General features: G+C 35.8%; 1 protein-coding gene across 1 annotated transcript; it reads right to left on the bottom strand.

Annotated features, from left to right (window-relative positions):
- Positions 1-5,452: 5,452 nt before the first annotated feature.
- LOC133516075 (uncharacterized) lies at positions 5,453-20,415 on the bottom strand. The gene is made up of 9 exons (XM_061848787.1): positions 20,008-20,415; positions 19,551-19,758; positions 18,682-18,997; positions 17,209-17,368; positions 16,984-17,129; positions 15,823-15,952; positions 13,279-13,500; positions 12,549-12,725; positions 5,453-9,871 (listed from the first exon to the last, which is right to left on the bottom strand). The coding sequence occupies exons 1-9, from the start codon at positions 20,110-20,112 to the stop codon at positions 9,755-9,757; spliced, it is 1,581 nt and encodes a 526-aa protein (XP_061704771.1). The 5' UTR covers positions 20,113-20,415; the 3' UTR covers positions 5,453-9,754.
- Between the last annotated feature and the right edge of the window lie 264 nt (positions 20,416-20,679).

Raw genomic sequence — 20,679 nt, 5'->3', positions numbered from 1 at the left:
CCCCACCAATAGGTATCCAATAGGAAAGTGAGGATCAGATATGGTGGGGGCTGAGTGGGTAAAGGAGACAGAGAAGGGTTGTGTCCAAGGATCAATCGGCGGACCAACATTCTGGAATCTGCTTCTGGACCCACTCCTGAAATGCCTAGAGAGCATGGGACACTTCTGCCAGGCATTTGCGGATGATGTGGTCCTGATCTTTTCGGAGAACACTGCAACAGAGACGCAGAGAAAGGCCAATTCAGCCCTCGCACATGTTCGAAAGTGGGGAGTAGCAAATAAACTGAACTTTGCACCGCAAAAAACTAAAGCCATGGTGATCACAAAAAAGCTAAAATATGATTCCCCACGTTTGACCATGGGCGGGGTAGACATTGAATTGTGCGAAGAAATAAAAATCCTAGGGTTAACGGTGGACGCAAAACTTACGTTCAACACTCACGTTTCGAAGGTCTGTTGCAAGGCCCTCAACATTTACAAACAACTCGCAAAAACAGCAAAAATCCACTGGGGACTCGGACCTAAAATTGTAAGAACCATATATACAGCGGTAGTGGAGCCGATAATAATGTATGCGGCTAGTGCGTGGGAAACTGCAGCAAGGAAACTGGGAACTCGGAAGCAACTCGACGCAGTACAGAGAGGGTTTGCCCAAAAAATTACTAAAGCATACAGAACAGCCTCTCTGAACTCTACCCTATTGCTCGCTGGCTTGCTTCCACTGGACCTGAGAATCCAGGAAGCAGCCCAGCTTTATTGTATAAAGAAAGGCTACACCCAGCGGACAATAGGAGACAGAGAAATGGAGAGGCCAGTTTCGTACCAAGATATGCCACACCCAGCGCACCAGGTGGAGCTGAAATTTGTGTGTCTAGAGGACCGTGCACGGCTGGAGGAGTACAGCAGAGAGGATCTTAAGGTTTACACCGACGGCAGTAAGATCGAAGGCAAAGTCGGAGCTGCAATCTCCGTATGGCTAAATGGAGTAGAAATCCGAACAAAGAAACTGAGACTTGACCAGTCATGCACGGTCTACCAGGCCGAATTACTGGCCCTAACGGAGGCGACCAGGCAGGCCCTCCAGAGCAAAGAGAAAAACTGCAGCGTATACTGCGACTCGAGATCGGCCTTAGAGACTGTGGTAAACAACGTCTCCCTGCATCCCCTGGCGGTGCAGATCCGATCCAACCTGAAAGTACTCGCGGACTCTAACAAGGAAACCAGGTTGTTCTGGACTAAGGCACACGCCGGGCTGGAGGGAAACGAAAGAGCAGATGTGCTTGCCAAAGACGCTGCTCTAAAACTAAAAACGAAACCCAATTACGACAGATGCCCGGTCTCCTATGCAAAAAGGCAGATACGCCTGGAGTCGAAGGAAGAATGGAATCGGCGGTACAAGGCAGGGGAGACAGCTTCAACCACAAAAGCGTTCTTCCCGGACGCCATAGAGGCGTATCCTGTCATCCGAAAAATGACGCTGGACCACATCGCGGTACAAATGTTAACGGGACACGGCGGGTTCTCTGACTACTTACATCGGTTTAAATGCAAGGACAACCCGGCGTGCATATGCGACCCACAGGTGAAAGAAAGTGCTCTCCACACCATAGTTGAATGTCCTGTATATGCAAAGGAGAGAAATGACATAGAAGTAGAACTAAGTGTTAAAATAAGTTACGAAAACCTACCGAGCATTATGAGGGACAAAAACATGAACGCGACATTTTTAACATTTTGTAAAACTATAGTAGCAAAGGTTGTAAAGAGAAACAAATAGATGTCAATAGGAACACAACAATATATAATGAGTATATATCAATTGTGTCCTAAACAATGTATTAGATGGCATATGTAATATAAAATGCTAGAAATAAGTAGATATAAGATGTCACACGTAAAGTAATATGTAAGGTAAAATGTAACATAAATAAACTGTGACCAAAACTGTGTAAAATGAAAAATAAAAACAATCCACCCTTGTGTACAATTCACTGACTACACCCTAAAATAAGTAAAGAAAGTAATAAAGATAGAATCGGTAGACTACTTGGGAATCCCACCCATTCATAGTAAGAAAGAAGATGAATGAAAGAAAGAAAAAGTATGTGGAATAAAAGTGCGAGATGCATAAAAGATAGAACTGGAATGAAAGAGTAGCATAGGAAACATAATGTCTCCGATCATTTTGGAGGAGCATGAGAAAAAAAAAAGTATGAACTATTACATCAGACCTCTAACTTTCCCCACGGGAACACTTTTGCTGCTTAAATCAAATGTACAAGGTCTGACTTACGTCCCGATATTTATACATTTCACTCCCCATTTGCACTTTGTACTGCATAACGCCTTTTTAGGTATAACTGCATCGATTATTATGGGAAAAACTGCGAATTACTCGATAAAATTTAAATTAATAACAATTGCGTGAAGCGCGCGTGAAAAAATATAAAGTGTCATCCTGACAGTTGCTGATTTTTTCTTTTATCTATGGCGGCTCTTAATTCGCGTTAAAATGGCAGCGAGGTGAGAAGTACTACACTGTTTAATTTTCCAGGACTAAAATACGAATATAAAAGCGTTTAATTTGAATCTTAAATATGATCCAATGCTTAATTCAAAAATATATTTTGTGTGCAAATTGTATTTCATTTACCTAAACTAAACTTCCTTTCTTTCAGTTTGTGAAAGGGTTGCAGTTCTAACCTAACGTATCCTTCTGGTAGCGGTTCGTTTTGCGTAAAGGTCGCAGTTCTAACTTAACCTAACCTACTTTTCCAGTAGCGGTTTGTTTTGTGTAAGGGTCGCAATTCTAACCCAACCTAATCTACTTGTCTGATAACGGTTCCTTTTGTATAGGGGTCGCAGTTCTAACCTAACCTACTTCTCTGGTAGTGGTTTGTTTTGTGTAGGGATCGCAGGTCTGACCTAACCTAGTTATAAATAGCAGTTCTTTATGTGTAGAAGATGAATTGTTTTAGTGTGTAGTAAGTCTGGGATTATTTATTTAATACATTATATCAAAAAAGGTTATACCAATTCTACTTTAGATGAAATAAACGTTATATTATAAGGTCGGTAGAGGAGATATGCATTATACTTCAAGAATGTTATGCTAAATGTTATTAGATCAATTAATCATTATATAAAACGATAATAATATCATTTATAAAAATTGTAAATATACTAAGTGTTGTTACGTCATATAATAATTATATCAAATGAGCGTTATTGCGACTGATTTTATAATAAAAATATTTATAGCCATCGATACGTATCCAAATATCTAATATAGATTGCAAATAAACTGTAGAACGCTTTATTTATTCTTCATACCCTTAAGCTAACACTTAATCAAACGGTAGATTAAAGACATCCGTTATCAATACGACAACGTCCATAATATTCAATATGGCGAGACAGGTCTATCGTATATTTTACAATATATTAATTTAGAAGGATCGCGTTTAAAACCTGAGATGAGATTTGAGCCCTTAGGTTGTAATTTAGATGCTACCATAAAACGGCAGCTGCTTGGCTTATGTTAAGATCTGCGAAGTGATTACCGGGAAAAGATGTTTGATAAACTGGCCACTTATCAATTGGCCAGGGGCCTGATTGCCGGGAAGAAGGGCAAAAACGAAGCTTATGTTAGCTGAATAAAATCGTCTGAATATAGCGACATTGTTCGGCCAAATTAGCATCGGTGTGTGAAGCAATAATGGAGTGGAATTTAACACCGTCTGCTGCTTATCTCCGGGCTGGTTTAGAGAGGAGGTATTTTAAATATAAGAATTTTACATTATTTTTCGGTACTACTTATTTAATAGTAGATCCAAGACCAAGACCAAGGGATGAAATACACTCATTTCTGTTGAGTGCGTTCGAGCGCCAATAATCCGAGTCTGAAATAGTGCGTTTCACCCGAGTTAAACACTCTACTTTTCATTTGAAATAAATACGAGAAAAGTAAAATATATGTGTATTTAAAAACATGACTAAGCAACTTATATAGAGTACTTATAATTAATAGAGTATATAATTATTAGAGTTTGTATAGAGTCTTGAGAGTACTGTTAATTAACAATTTAGGTAAAAGTATCTTGATTTATGGAATAGGGAGTTAAATATCAGAATGGAAATTTTACTACAAATCTATATAATATCAAATTGTAATTGCTTATCGTAATCTAAAAGAAAAAAACGTACTGGAAAAGTAAAATGCTCTAGTGCAGAAACGTATAATTTTCTGCACACTATTTAGAGCAACAACGTCCCACTTTCAGAGCAAATGAAAAACGTAATAATATTTATAAACACGATTGTTTATTTGTATAATGAGTCTATGTATAGTAGTTTTGGGAGTTTAATGTACGCAATGTCTACCACATACATGTATGCTACGTATATATGCTCGAACCACATCAACTGCCCACAACTTTTAGCGAGTGTGCAGTTCTGTGCCCCCCTTAAACTAACCAGTGCTGGAAAGCGTGCTCCATTATGCAGATTATGTAGTCACCACAATATATTTCTAAATGAAATTGATATATTCTATGAAAATATATATATACTTTTAATTTTGTCCCAGTAACCTAAAGAACAGTTCAGCTACAAACGAAATAATTTTAATATCATTGTAATATAATTAGAGGCAGAGCACAGTACTCTTATATGAGATGAAAAGAAGAACCGACCAAAAGCATGTTAGCCTTTCCTCAGTGAACAGTTCCGTAGATATAATCGTTAATAAATACATTTTGCTTTGTTCGCTTTCATTTAGATATACAGTTTTTTTCCGAACTGCTGTTAGCGTAGCTTCGAATTTCAATTTGAGCTTAACGGTAATTGATTTAATACACAGTTGGAATTACTCCAAATAAACAAGCCGAAATTAAATATGTAAATCAACATTCAATCTTCACTACAATGGTAAGCTCACGATAATATATAATTGTGTTTACTGGAATCGTTATTCAAAAACCAATTTGGTTTGGAGGCTATTTCAGTGGGAAATAAATCGGATAACCGATTTATTACAGGGCATTTGAAATTTATAGCCCACGCTTGTATTGAATTTCGGTTATGAGCATTTCCCTGGATGATGTAGCGGTTCGGATATTCATTTTCTTTGAGGAAAAACAATACGGCAAACGTTGAACCGTCATTTATTATCATTATTTAAGTACTTGAAAAGGCCCATTAAAGGCTAGTTTTATATACAAGTAAAAGTACTATCTAAAAATATACCTTTGATTTTGTAACTATTTTGTGGTCATTTTAGAATATCAATTTATAGAACAAAATATAACATATTTGCGTTATATTATGTGCTATTTCAGTGTGAACTAGGAAAGTATTAAGTTCATTCATATAAATTATACAAAAAACTAAAAATCACTTTGAACTAACGAAAAAAATTTGGTGTTTTTAATCAAATAAATAAATTGTTTGCTAGTTTATTTAAAAAAATGCGCTTTATATTAAGAGTACTAACAATTATTTTATTATACCTTAATTAGTGTATGTATCTATCTCAATTATTTTTCCCTAAAGTGCTCAGATTACGAAATTCTTTTTCTTTAAAATACAAATCTCAGAGATCAACAAATTAAGGGCTTAATTATAAAATATATATATATCTATGAAAAGTTCTGGGAATTAGCTGCGGAGCCCGCTGAAGTGTCAGACATTAATCATTCAGGGTTCTCGCGAAAAAAGGCCTTTCATAAAAATATATTAAAAGTTTCCTCCTCGTCATACTTGCATTTGCTCGCCTTGTATGTTAATTCGTGACCATAAAAATTTGATATTTCTCGCTTTACGCCAGCGTGCCAATTTTGAGGATGTTTGTAATAAAACCTTTTTGTATTCATATCTTACATGAGTAGGTATATAAAATTTTAAATTGATATGTGTAAGTCAAGTATGCAGCTCCCGTATATCTATCTGATCTGCATTACCACATTATATTTATCTGATCTACATCCACTTGTGGATACAAACTTCAATCATCTATTCTTTAAAATACGCTTTAAGTCATCGAGTTAAAAAAAAATTTTTCAAACTCTTAACACTGTCACGCTATCGTTAGTCGCCTACCTATATCCTCGTGACTTTATACCGAATTAAGAGGCAACAGGAGTGGTCATTTCTCCATACAAAGGTAGTCGACTGTTTCCTCCGTGGTTTTTGAAGCTAGAGCAATGATTTTTCTTCACAGATTATTATTAATAATATCTGTGTCGGTCTGTTTTGCTTTTTTTTCATATTTTTGTTTCTTATGACGCTAGTGCACTTCAAATATTCGCAAAAATAACCTAATTTTCTAGACGGCATAGAGAAGCATGGTATTCAAAACTGACATCAATTAGCCTAAAAAGCAAAACATTCCGACACAGATAATTTCATTAACACTTAGATCTCAAAATTTCGTTACATTTGGTTAAGTTTCGGAGGAGGAAACAGTCGAGTACGAAACATCGTTTTTTGAGATTATTACGCAAGATTTTTCGCCTAACCTGGCGTTGTCCTCATCGCACTAGTAGACGGATATATTCACGTAAAATATTTAAATCTCAGCTCCCGTATCCTCTTAAGTCATTATATGATAATCGTCATTCCACGCGTTAAATGATTAATGATATGGTGACCAAAGCATCATAGCCCTGCCGATCTTGCTTTGACGGTTGTTAATAAGATGGGCATAATGATGCAGTTTGATAGTTGCATTAACTCAAAGTTTTTTTTATTTTGCAATAGGTAATGGCCACAATTTGAATAGCGGGAAAATAAAAATTCATTCACTAAAATAAGAATTTCAGAAGAGATAGTGAGTCTAGTAGATAAGAGGAAACTATACGCCATTTTTATGCCTCTTACTAAGAGTCACATATTCTCCCGCGTACCTAATTTAAGAACCCCGTTAACAATGTTGTTCATTCATTGAAAATAAGGGTTGTCAAAACTATCTACCGCAGAGAACCCTAAATTTACCGTTGGTGCCCAACTTCGCCCAAGTAAAACATTACCATGATCATTTTACCAAGAAATAGATATACTGCCATTGCGTTCCCAATAAATGAAATTGTGTAAAAATATTTTTAAATAATAAAATCAATATTATATTACACCCTGTTGTATTAGTTAAATAACTAAATGTATAAAATATACTGAAACTTATACCAAATCCTTAATGTTGCTACCTCAGTCGAAGTTGTGCACTAAAGGGGAATTTAGGGCACGTATTAAAATACGCCAACCCTAAAAACCCTTATTTTAAATTAATTGCAAAATTGATAACGGATCCGAATAGGCCTCCACATTATACACATTTGTGTTGTATATAATTTAAACGTATCCATGACGCATCAACACTCAACAGTGATCAATAAGTTAGAAAGTATTCAATTCATAATCACCGTCACATAAACCAATGAAAGTGGAAATACATGTAAGTACTTCATGTACCATAAAATAAAGTAAAGATTATGCACAATGCTTTGCATTACGGCTGACCTCTTGGGATAACGTAGTACTCTCTGAAGCCCTTGGGAGTGTTGCGGGAAACACTGCCCTGCTAGAACCAAAGGGTGTAATTTATTAATCCAGCCCTGTCAGTTACGACCTTTAATGTAAATAGAGTAAAATAGCCTCGAAGTATCCAGTTAGTAGTCCCGGGATAATACGACCTATTAGCAGAGCTCTTACTCCGCAGTCAATTCTTTAGCGGTCGTTGGGGAAAGTTCACTAATGAGACTGTGTTTACTTTAGGACGAATTTGTGACCAACTGAATTACTTAGTTGGGATTATTGGAAAATATATTTACGCTAGCTAACGCGTAAACATATTGTAGTATGAAACAGCTAATAAAATTCCTTGAAACTTTGCGGGTTGCCTGATGCACCAGGGATGCAATTAAATTTTGTTCTGGCCCGGCTTGTGTGACGCTTATAATTTTATACATTTGAAGTAATTTTGATTTGACGAGCGATATCAGATTAAATTTTCTTTTTATCTTGCCATGATCCTATTCTAAAAAACGATACATGAGAACATGTTACTACTTAGCAACTCAATAACTTTCTTGGTAACATATTAATAACGTCTATATCATTGTTAAATTACCTAAACTGTTCGAAAAAATTATTATTTTACAAGTCCTCTTTTTATTAAAATATATTGATATCTTTTAAATTAACTTCAGTCGCAGAAGCATAAATGAAGTTTCCTATAACTTGTGTAATCAGATGCTGATGGGTTTGCATTTTTATTTCCTTGTTTAACAAAAGCATTAAAATGTTAGGTAAAATATAGTGATAATACTTGCGTTTTTTGGTAAAAACATACCACCTACTACTATATTAGAGCAGATATGTACGATTGTACGGAGTATAAAGGTAGTTGAATACAATAAATAAATAAAAAACTAATATATAATGCAATTTTCTATCTTGGGAATAAATACAGTGACTTGTTATATGTAAGTGACTAATATTCTACGTGATACTTGCGCGAAAGATTTATCGCGTGGCATTAATCCCGCATACATATGTTGGACATCAGGAACACTCGGGAAGAATCAACTCAGCTCACATATTTCTACGATTTTTCCACGTCTCATTTGTTACTTGGCCCCAACTTTTGTACTACGTGACAAAAATACCGATTTACCGCTGTTCGATTGCAACATAGTAAATTATATTTTTATTAATAGTTAATTTATCAAGAAAGAATCATCTGTGCTATTGCTGTGTATCTTTTAGTTGGTAATAGATGAATCAAGCTAGGCGATGCTCGTTCGACGCTACTTAGATTTTACTGGTTTTTTATGCCACTCTGCGATTTACTTACGGCGCAGAAAAGGCATGCTGTCATTTAAATCATTAATATTTGTAGCCACAATGTAGACAACAGCAATACTGCGAAATAAAACTACAGTCTGCAATGCTGCAGAAAAAGTCATATAATTATCTTGATAAAATTACCTTTACAGTACATATGGTGCAACTTTCCCGCACCGGTGCGGGAATGAGTACCTACTTTCCGTGCATATGTCGAAACTTTAAAGAGCTGTGCGAATAGGTAATTCGCAACTCGTGTCAATTTAGAATACTCTCTTCGGTCGTATTTTAATTTATCACCATTCCACTACCTCCTTCTACCACCACTTGTATCGTAAATAACTATTTTGACATTTTGTGCAACAATGCAATCTACATCAGTGTCACTATGCAACATCACTGCTGCATTTCGTAGTTGTTTCAGTTCAGTTTATATTACCTATGTGTATCAGCTAACCTGTCGTTTGGTAATGCAAGCCATACATTCTTTCAGGTTTATTTTATTTCTCCGCCGTTGGATATTTTTACTCGGTTACAATCACAGTCGCAGCACGTGACCGTTTTGTTCGGGATCCAGCCGCTTGTTGTCGGCGAGTTACGATATGTCCTGGACCATTCCATTGTCCGTAGTCGAATCATTACCCCCGCTGTATGATAAGAATCTATGATTCAATAAAATGTCTCCATTTTAACCAAATAAAATAAAATTGTTTTGGGTTTGTATAGTTTTTATTACATTACAAATTACAAACAAAGCCGCAAGCATACAAATTCACCAAACAATAAAACATAAACTTGAACGATACTTAAATGAAAAATATAACACATAAGGCAATTATACATAATAATATTCGTCGCAAAAAATGTATTTAACAAATCTGAGAAGGTGAATAAAGAAAACATAAACTATGATTTAAAAAGAATCGCATAACATTTCTTTAAGTTGTCTTCGTAAAATTTTTCCTCGTTGGTTCCTAGGTATTTCTTGTATGAATCGTAATCCACCTTTCAACTGCATATACGGCGTAACCTATTTAATGTACAAACACGGTTTTTTTTATTAAAAATGTAGTTTTTTGCAATATATAAATATAATGCCGACCATATTTGTGATGTTCCATGGGTAAAGGTACCTTATGGGTGATATAGAGTTATGAATATCCCAGTCTTCCTCGCGTTGTCCCGGCATTTTGCCACGGCTCATGGGAGCCTGGGGTCCGCTTGACAACTAATCTCCAGAATTGGCGTAGACACTAGTTTTTACGAAAGCGACTGCCATCTGACCTTCCAACCCAGAGGGTAAACTAGGCTTTATTGGGATTAGTCTAGTTTCCTCACGATGTTTTCCTTCAGCGAAAAGCGACTGGTAAATATCAAATGATATTTTGTACATAATTTCCGAAAAACTCATTGGTACGAGCCGGGGTTTGAATCCCGCCACCAGCGCTTCAGTTATGCATATCCCAGTAAGTTACAATAAATAAGCTATCGAGAACACAAAAGATCAACCACCTATGTTTTGTACTTGCGGAGATATTATTTTTTGAAAATAATGTTTTAATATATACAACTTTACGAGAGACGTTTTAAGTTGAGCCACCTAAAAATTATGTTGTTGAAGTAAGTTACATAGTTGACTACAATGTAATGTAACCCACAATCAATTTTTCAGAGCACAGTCATAAGAAAGAAGTTATTTCATTCATATGAAATAAATCCTAAAATCGTCACTAAATACTATATTTAACTTTTTATGCCATTTTAAACTTACATATCAATAACGGTTTTTGCTCCATACATTTAAAGAAAGGTACCTTATGGAAATAATTTAGTAACACATCACTACAAGAAATCAATTAACATGAAGTTTATCTTTTAAGCAATGGAAAATATTAAGTTACATTAAACTGCCACTAATATAATTAGTTCTTCGTCATAATAATCTTTAAAAAATACCAATAATATGTATTTAAAGAAAAGGTACCTTGTGGTTAAGTTACATGATGAAGCACGATTATGATGGAACAGCTAGGATAAACTAATCTGTACTGTCACCTACTCTGTTCATCTTTCATATCAATGATATCTATTGACTAGCAATATCCATTGCTATGCGGATAACAGCACAGGTGATAGCTTCTAATACAGGTCTTGCAAATGCCTCTCGTGAGCAGGTGTTGGAAAGCAGAATGCAACTTGTGTCCGAAATCGAGGCCTCTCTTGAGCAGGTATCCGAGTGGGGTGAACGTAATCTAGTCCAGTTTAACCCCAGTAAGACACAAGTTTGCGCATTTTCCGCTAAGAAAACCCCATTTGTTGGCGCCAAAATTCCAGAACATTCCCCTTACCATTTCCAAGAATATCGGGATACTCGGTGTCGACATTACGAACGAAGTCCAGTTTCGTTTCAAACTGGCCTCTAAGAAGCTAGGCTTTCATTATACAAAGCGCAGGTTCGACCACATATGGAGTACTGTTCTCACCGCTGGTCTGGAGCACCGAAATACCAACTTCTTCCACTTGACTCCCTCCAACGTCGGGTCGTTCGTATTATTGGTGACCCCAATCTCACAGTCGGTTTGGAACCTCTCAGTCTTCGGAGAGACGTTGGCTCTCTGTGCCTGTTCTACCGTCTGTACAATGGGGAATGTTCTGAAGAACTTTTTGAATTGGTGCTACCGTCGCATTTTTATCACCGCACCTCCCGCCAAAGAAACAAATTTCATCCTCACTTTCTCGACACGTGGCAAACCAAGAACAAGCGGGCATCTCGCTCGTTTTTGCCCAGAACGTGCAAGTTGTGGAATGAGCTTCCTTCTGAGGTGTTTCCCTTGCGCTATGACATGAGGTTCTTCAAGATATTTAGGGTTCTCAAAGGTTACTTATGTCCATGGGCGGCGATGACTGCGGCTCGTCGGCTCGTTTGCTGCCTTATTACTTACATATAAAGAAAAACTAATAAAATTTTGGGGATAAGTACAAAACAGGCAACTTACACACAGGTACAGGTAATAACAGGCTACTTAGATTTGTAATGTCAGTCGATGTACAGTTATATTGGCTAGGCCCCCCGACGGCCCCGACTAGAACTGAAATTATTAAATTTGTCCTTCAGAATGCTAGCACAGTTCCCTACTAGACTTCTTTTACCGTATTGACTAGCTCTTTCTGGGAATTCCCAATCACTCCGCCATAGGGTACCTTTTCTACTAAGCTTTAAGACGTCCTTACTAGGCTTATAACATATTTATAATAACAACTATAAAACCAGGTAAACAAACGTTAGGGTTTGATATCACACAATAAAAAATGAGTATGTTTTTCACCTTTTTATCATACAAATCATTTAATATCTCCGAAACTAGAAATCCTCATAAGGAACCTTTTCCCGAGGGCTCTCACATTTTGCGGCGGTATTTTGACAGTCTCCTAGCCTAGTCGGTAGTGACTCTGACTACGAAGCAGTAGGTCCCGGGTTCGAAACCTGGTAAGGGCATTTATTTCTGTTTATCACTAATATTTGTTCCTAATCTATGGATGTTTACTATATATATATGTATATATATACTTATATATTATGTATATCTTCGTCTGATACCCACAACACAAGCCTTATTGAGCTTACTATAGGACTAGATCTATCTGTGTGAAATTAATTGTCGTATAAAGATTTATTTATTTATATCAAAGCTATCAGTTACTCGTACCTCAGACGCAACGAACTCGATCAATTCTCGTTCTGTGATTTGACTTCCTGGCTTTTTAACAACGAATGCCATAGGATATTCAGTGGGCACGGCCATCGGGTCCGGTTTTCCTATTACTCCGGCATCTTGGACTTCAGGGTGCTGCAGTAGAATATTTTCAAGTACCACAGGCGAAACCTAGTCAAAGTCATCATTAATAAACGATTAATTAAAGCAGAGGTATATTTACTTATATTTGATCAGCTGCACCCTCATGTCGAATAAAATTATGTAACGATTACAAAACTATTATCATTAGTAGATATTGTAAAAAGCTACAAAATTCAAAAGTATAGATTTATGAAGCAACACTTCAGTCAAAAGTACAACATTGGTAGGAATATGTGTTAAGAGGGAAGAGGACGACTTCGCGTGAATGCTTCTCCACACAAACGTAGTGCATATATTGCTCTCTAGATATTATAGAAGTTATTTTTACGTAGTGTGATGAATATAACCACAGCTATGCCCTTTTAATTTATTTTTACATTTCTTTATTTATTATGAAAGTTAGGAGCTTTTTAAAATTTGTATGGAATTTCTTTTTCGCTTCTAAATCTTATGATAATCAAAAAATCGGAAAGGTCAAACGCAGGGGCATTGTTCAAGGTAATAAATTGTGTAAATCTGTATGTTTGGAGAAAATTGTTTTTGGGAATGATAATTTTTTGTGACTTTAAATTTTTCTTACCTTCCACCCATTCACATCGATTATATCAGTTAGTCTGTCGATGATGTAAAAGTAATGCTCTTCATCAAAATATCCCAAGTCGCCAGTCTTGTAGTATCCGTCTTCGTCTAAATAATCGACGCGATCAATATCTATGTAGCTTTTCATATTCATTGGACCCTTCACACAAATCTCTCCCTGTTGATTGGGACCCAAAAATTTTCGTGTATTTACATCTACAATCTGAAATAAATTCAAGTCTCACCCAAGACAGTAATTTTTCCACTTTTGAATTTATTCTGAGCTTCATATCATAGCATCGTTCGCAGACGTTTCAGCTTGTTAAAAATTAAATTATTTAAATAAGTAAATAAAAATATACATGAACCTACTTGATAAAATTTTATTATTAAACCAATAGGTGAATTTACCTCATTGTTCTTAATTAGTTTTTCTGACTTTGTCAAAAACGACGAAATACATTGTTCAATAAGGGAGGTATGGGCAAAATTTTTAACGAGAAGCTCGAAAGAGTATCAGTTGTAGAAACACGGTACGAGGGCGGACGAAGCGCCGCGCAGGGAGTCTTATGACTCAAATTTCCGATTTTAATACTTCCGTGTGATACAAAATGTTTTTCATCGCACTCGCGAAGAAAAAAATAATTAGCGGTTGAGGGGTTGAGGATCAGTGACCAGAAGTCGAGGGGTTGGGAGGTTGTGGGATCGGAGGTTGACGGATTGGGTCAGCGGTCAGGGCGGAGTATGGATTTATTAGCAGGAATGGTTACCCATAAGGACTCAGGAAAATCTGAATTTTAGAAAAGTTTATTAATTCAATGTTGAATATTTATATGTTTTTCATTCGTCAAACGTCACTCGTAAGCTCCTTACAATAGGTACCATAAAACTAAAAATGGAAAAATAAAAACTATATACAGAAAAAAATGACTTCAAAAAAAATATTATCCTTGTAGCAGCCGTGCAGGTCAGGAGCTCGCCGACTCAAAGAACACATCGATTTTGTAGAAGACTGATATATTATAATTTTCCAAAGTACTGGTTTACAAAGGTTTTTGCCAAAACGGTTAAATGTAGAAGGCGGTTGTTGAGATTTAAGTATATGCGTTAGAGTCAGACCAAGGTAAGTTGACAGCCCAGACAGTGCAAATGTTATATTAAACGTCAAACTTCCATGAAATTATGACGTTTACTTAACACTTGCACAGGCTGGGCTATCAACATTGTTGCCAACTTAGCTTGGTCTGACTATACCAAGTGATATATTTGAAGTCGGTGCCAAGCCAAATAGTAACAATAACGGTCAATAATAATCAGCTTTTACCTATATCTAAAAATCACAATACATCGGTACTAATATTATAAAACGTGAAAGTAACTCTGTTTTTTGTGACACCTTTAACTTAAAGAACTGAACCGATTTTGTTGAAATTTGACATGTAGTTAAGAAGCTTTAGTCTTGTAGCTTGTACTTATTGAATTACTTTCCATTTTGAAATCAATTTCTTGATGATGACCGAACCGAACCCACAGTTCGTACCATTTTCGTCTGTTCGAGGACTTCCATAGTACATATAGCCGCATCCAAATCAAATCGCACCAAAGTCATGGTAGCCTACCAAATGTGGCTTGGCACTGACTTCAAACATATCAGTTGGTAAAGCACATAACTATAATGTAACATAATATTTTATTTTATCATTTATGAAGACGGTTTTCTTTTAGAATCATTCGGAGAAGCAATATTATATTGAACATTGTATTATTTATCTGTCTTTTTAGGGTTCCGTAGCCAAATGGCATAAAACGGAACCCTTATAGTTTCGCCATGTCCGTCTGTCTGTCTGTCTGTCTGTCTGTCTGTCTGTCTGTCTGTCTGTCTGTCTGTCTGTCCGAGGCTTTGCTCCGTGGTCGTTAGTGCTAGAAAGCTGAAATTTGGCATGGATATATAAATCAATAAAGCCGACAAAGTCGTGCAATAAAATCTAAAAATACACGTAAAGTGGGGGTGAATTTTTTTTTCGCTGCAACCCTAGAGTGTGGGGTATCGTTGGAAAGGTCTTTCAAAACTAATAGGGATTTTCAAGAAACATTTTTTGATAAAGTGAATATATTCGGAGATAATCGCTCCGAAAGAAAAAAAAGATGTGTCCCCCCTCCCTCTAACTTTTGAACCATAGGTCCAAAAAATATGAAAAAAAATCGTGAAAGTAGAGCTTAAGAAAGACATTTAATGAAAACTATAGCGGACATGATCAGTTTAGCTGTTTTTGAGTTATCGCAAAAAGTTTTCCCTTCATAGTAAAAAGACTTACTTTAATTAGGTACTGATTATGCAAATTTGCCTATTTGTTTAGCTCGGGTGAAAGGTACCATTTACTACACTTTAAGCTCCAGTTTAGCTTATTGTGACGGATGAGTAACTACGGAACCCTACACTGAGCGTGGCCCGACATGCTCTTGGCCGGTTTTTATATAATCATAACATTTACATAAAAAATTGTTAACTGCATGGTGCTCCATTTTAAATATAGTAGGTACTTACTTTCACTTGCACTCCGGGACTTACTACACCTACGCTGCCTGGTTTCGGTTTTTGAGCCCAAATTTCTGACATTGGCTCCCCACATTCAGTCGATCCCATGGCTTGGATTATAAATTTTACCTTTGGAAGCCTGTAAAAATAAATGCGTTATACGTATTTATATAGGAGCGATTTACGTGTATTATATATTAAACGTATATACGTAAAATTGGAGAAATTTTAAAACGGTTTTTTACACGTCTTTGTTAAATCTTGTTTTCTAGTTTTCAATGTGGAGAAGACCGCATATATAAGCACAGAATAAATAATAGTACTACCGTACAGAAATGACACTTCCTACGTAACCGAAGTTTGACAGCGATTCAGGGACATCTCATGCTGTCTTTTTCTAATGTATGGCACTTTTAAACATACCACAAAGATTTTTTTACATTCTTTTAAACATACTATTTGTATCACGGAGCCGAGGGAGTGGACATTCTTTAATGTAACTTAGCGCATGAAACACGCATCCGTGAGAGCACGTTTCGCCTAAGTGGTCTTTGCTCAGTCTATAACAACAAGTCTCGTATCCATGTATACATTGTAATAATAATCTCGCGTATACCTAATCTCGCGTTAATACCTACGCCTTAGGGATGTACTTACTACCTAGTGCATCTAGCCAGTCCTGAAAACCTAAATCTCTCTTACGCTTTGACATATATAATAAACGATCGTGACTAAAAAGCCTGATGTTATCAACTTTTTGTATTTAAAAACATTGATTAAGGCGCTTATCATTATTGGATCCGATTTGCACGTCGTTCCGATGTTTAAGCGAGACAACGCTATGCGCGTATTACCTATAGCGACCTCCCGCTCGCACATCGGAGCGACGTGCGACCCGCATCCAGTATGCCTAGGGCCTAAGAAAAATTAGTTTCAAGTATTGTTTATATATTGCAGTAGAAACTAGTATTGAAATACAGTTAAAGCTAGTTTAAACCAAGGAATATAAGAAGTTTTAATTTTGAGTAAAATAAGTCTTAACTTAAAATGGGATTAACGTTAATTCATACAATATTTATTCCATCACATAAAAATTAATTAAAACACAAATAAAAATGTGACGAATCTATTTATACGTAACACAATGAACATAATTAACAAGGTACTTACTTTTCTTGTAATTGTTTGATAGTATGTTCTCGCAGTGGCGCTGACCGAGAATAGATCATTTCCACAGATTCAAAATAATCATTTTCCGGCGTAACCGACAATGCTAGTTGGCGAATGTCATTTGGTAAAGTAAATATGACGTCGATCTAAAATCATTTAAATGTTATAATAGGCATTTTTAAAATTAGACACATTTTTTCACTGCTGTTCTGAAAAGTTGCGTACCTTATTGTTTTTCAAAAGTAATAGAAGTTTCTCTTGCGTAAAATCAGTTGTAAATACAACTTTTCTTCCGAGGGCAAGAAATTTGTAGGTCATGAATGTTACAATATTACCGATAGCCACTAATATGAATGCAGTTTGAAGCGATGGCTTTTGTCTGAAACTAATAATCCTTTTTCACATCGGCGATGAATGGCGATGATGGACAAGACTGGTCTAGCTTGACTGGTTCATCATGGCCGATCAACCGATTAGACTTTATTATTTATTTATTTAGAACACAAACAGTCATAATAAACATGTTACATATGTTATACACAATGTACAGAAACTGAGAAATGGTATAAATAGACCTGAAGGTTCATTCAACACAAAGTTAATAAAATAAAGGAAGGTAAAAACAGCGTCTTAATTCAAGAAAATAACTATATTATAACGGACAATGAAAACGTCTTGCAGGCCTAGTCAAACTACAATTATCAAATTTGTTTCATATTAAGTATGTACATTCATAGCACATTACATTAAGTATGCTACATTATTACATGAGTGAATCTTGCGCGGATCAATTGACAAATTGCTACAAATCGACTCGAGGGGTAAGTATTAGAGTTTTGAAAATAATATTTACAGTACATATGGGGCTACTTTATAGCACTAGTGCGAGAAGTAGCATATTACGTTACTGTGTCGAACATTTAAAGGGCCATATGTACTGTAAAACGTTGTACGATACATGTGCGAATAGGTAATTCGCAACTCGTGTCGATTTAAAACACTCCCTTCGGTCGTGTTTTAATTTATCGCCACTCGTTTCGAATTTCCTATTTTTCGCACTTGTATCGTAATGTACTATTTAAAAGGACTTTTTATTTTTGGCCTTAACAAGTCACAATGTGCAATTAACTCCTGAAATATTTTTCAAGCGGAGGTTGCGTACATAGTTATCACTTTTGATTCAAAACAATATAATTAATGACTGATATATTGCGTGCTGAATTATTTTGTAAGGAACAGTTAAAGTATTTTAGTAATATATATGAAAATATTTTCGGTTACTGCGATAACCTATTTAATGCATCCTGACGTTTCGAACTCTTTACAGCGTTCGTGGTCAACGGGCGACTGAGGGAAAATATTCACCTCTCCTCAAATTTACCTCAAAATTACAATGTGCAAAATTATCCAGATATAGAAATAATATATAAAAGATTTTTAGGCTAGTCATATTCGCAAAATTTCCCTCATAAAGCTCAATAAGTTATAACTTCAAAATTATTTTAAGTAATATTTCTATACCAAAATGTCCACAAAATGTTCTTTTATTAGATAGACTACTTAAATTCATTACACGCGATAAAATCCGTTTAAATAGTTTTATTTCAAAAATATATTAAAGTTATTTGGGGCTATACTAACTACCTTTAAAATATGTGGTCATAAAATATACGATAAAAAAAATGAAAATATACTTACGCATCCGGCAAAGAGTTATATATACAACTATAATGGGTCATTTGCACTCCTTTGGGCATTCCTGTCGTACCCGATGAATACAAAATTAAAACTGTATCTGTATTGCCCTGAACTTCCTTTGGTTCAAAGCTTTCGACATCTACGTCCACTTTAATTAAAGAATTTAAAGAATATGGTAATTCTGGAATATCGGTTACTGCTATATACGTCTCTATACAGTCGAAGCTCTTCAGTAAATCTTTAAATGTTTGCCAAAATCGGACAGAGCTAATAAAATACTTTGGTTTTACTAACTGTAGTTTGTGTTTCAGCACAGCTAAAAAAATAAGACACTTAATAAAATAATAAAATAAAATAAAACTGTTACACAATAACACATCTTGAATCGGGTCTTATCTTAATATAAAGAAACATAATTTTGGTATTATAATTTTGAAAGTCATAATACAAATAGACCTTATACACAATTCAAAGGTACCGTGACATTTTATAATTACAAAAATAATAATACTTATTAATTTTAATAAAAATCAATTCCAACAATCAAGTACTTATATGTACATAGTTATGGTTATATAACTACTATACTATACTACGTTGTAATGTAACTACGAACGAAATGAATTGGGGTCCACCTCAACCCGAAAAACAAATAGAAGAGACGTGACTCCCACATCGCTACTCTCGTGATGGCAGTGTCACGACTGAACTGTTAATTTTTGGTATTCAATATATCGCCGTATGGGCGGACCGTCGTATGTAAGTTATAATTTTTTTTTTTTAATCAAAGCCCCTGATTGCATCCTTTTAATTACAAGATATGCTGCAAGAAACTGTAGCATATCTTTATTTAATTATGTTTTACAAACCTCTTCCGATACCCATTTCGTAGGTAGTGTAAGCTGCCCCAGTAAATGTGACAGCTAGAGCTGTTGGTACATAATGCAGAAAATATTCGGATCCAATCGCAACAACATCCCCTCTTTTAACCCCCAGCTCGGAGAGGCCCACAGACAGATTAACGGCATATTGTGTGGCTTCTTTGTATGTTAATTTCTCTCGAGTTATACCATTTTCCTGCAAAAAGTCTCTTTTGCTTTATTGACTCGTGATATTTAAATTAAACTAATGAACTTGGAGCCCATTTCGGCTCGGAAAAAGTCTCAAAAAGTGACATTGATAACTCATCGCTTCGTCATTCATTAATTTGACAGGTATGCTGTGACATCGCCATCTGTCAGAAAAGTAGCGATATAATACCCATATATTAGTAACCACGTCACCTTCCGTCACATTTATGATTCAGTTTGCACACCATCTACTTACCAGGCACACATCGTTGCCGTTTGCTTTTCGTAGGTTCGATAACATGTACCTTCCGAAGTGTGCATGGCTTGGAATTTCAATATTTTGACCACCAGAAATAATCATATCTAGAAGATAATGAAACTAATTGTAAGTTTCAAAATAAAAATAGTCACTTGCTTCTTCAGTAACGGTAATATAGATAATGATTAAGTCAAATTGGTGGTGTTATTGAGGCAAACTTCATGTTCGATATTTACTTAGTTGTTGTAGATACAAGTGGCTTTATATCAAATACCTTTGAAGTAAATATTATTTTACACAAGTTTTGGGGTCACTTTGCTCGTGGGACAACTAAGGTTACATTTAAATGGCGACACCAGCATGACCTCGGCCAGAAATTTGGCGTCAGTAATTTCGCGCAGCAATACTGTCTCGATAAAATGACTTTTTTGACGTTGCCTGCAGCAATGGAGTCAGCAGCATTACTGCAGCAGTATTGCAGCACATTACTGCCGACTGTCTTAAAATGACTGGCTAAAATGGTAAAATAAATTTTTCTGACTGAATTTTTGACATTTGCAGCAACAATTACTGCAGCAGTAAAGGTAGTGTAGTTTGAATCCGAACGGTAAATTTAAGCTAACATTCTGATGCTCACTGAAGTAGCGTTGTTGGTACAACGTTCCTGCA

This window comes from Cydia pomonella, chromosome 3 (assembly GCF_033807575.1).
Source record: "Cydia pomonella isolate Wapato2018A chromosome 3, ilCydPomo1, whole genome shotgun sequence".
Taxonomy (NCBI): domain Eukaryota; kingdom Metazoa; phylum Arthropoda; class Insecta; order Lepidoptera; family Tortricidae; genus Cydia; species Cydia pomonella.
Note: the sequence above shows the minus strand (reverse complement) of the source record. Positions and strands in the feature narration are given on the sequence as shown.

Bases quoted from the DNA above. Each gene is read 5' to 3' on its own strand.
- LOC133516075 (XM_061848787.1), bottom strand. From the start codon at position 20,112: ATGATTATTTCTGGTGGTCAAAATATTGAAATTCCAAGCCATGCACAC. The intron at 17,369-18,681 runs GTAAGTATATTT...AAGGATTATTAG, and splicing joins TATAACTCTTTGCCGGATGC to TTTCAGACAAAAGCCATCGC. The intron at 9,872-12,548 runs GTACGAGTAACT...TACATTAAATAG, and splicing joins TCGAGTTCGTTGCGTCTGAG to GTTACGCCGTATATGCAGTT.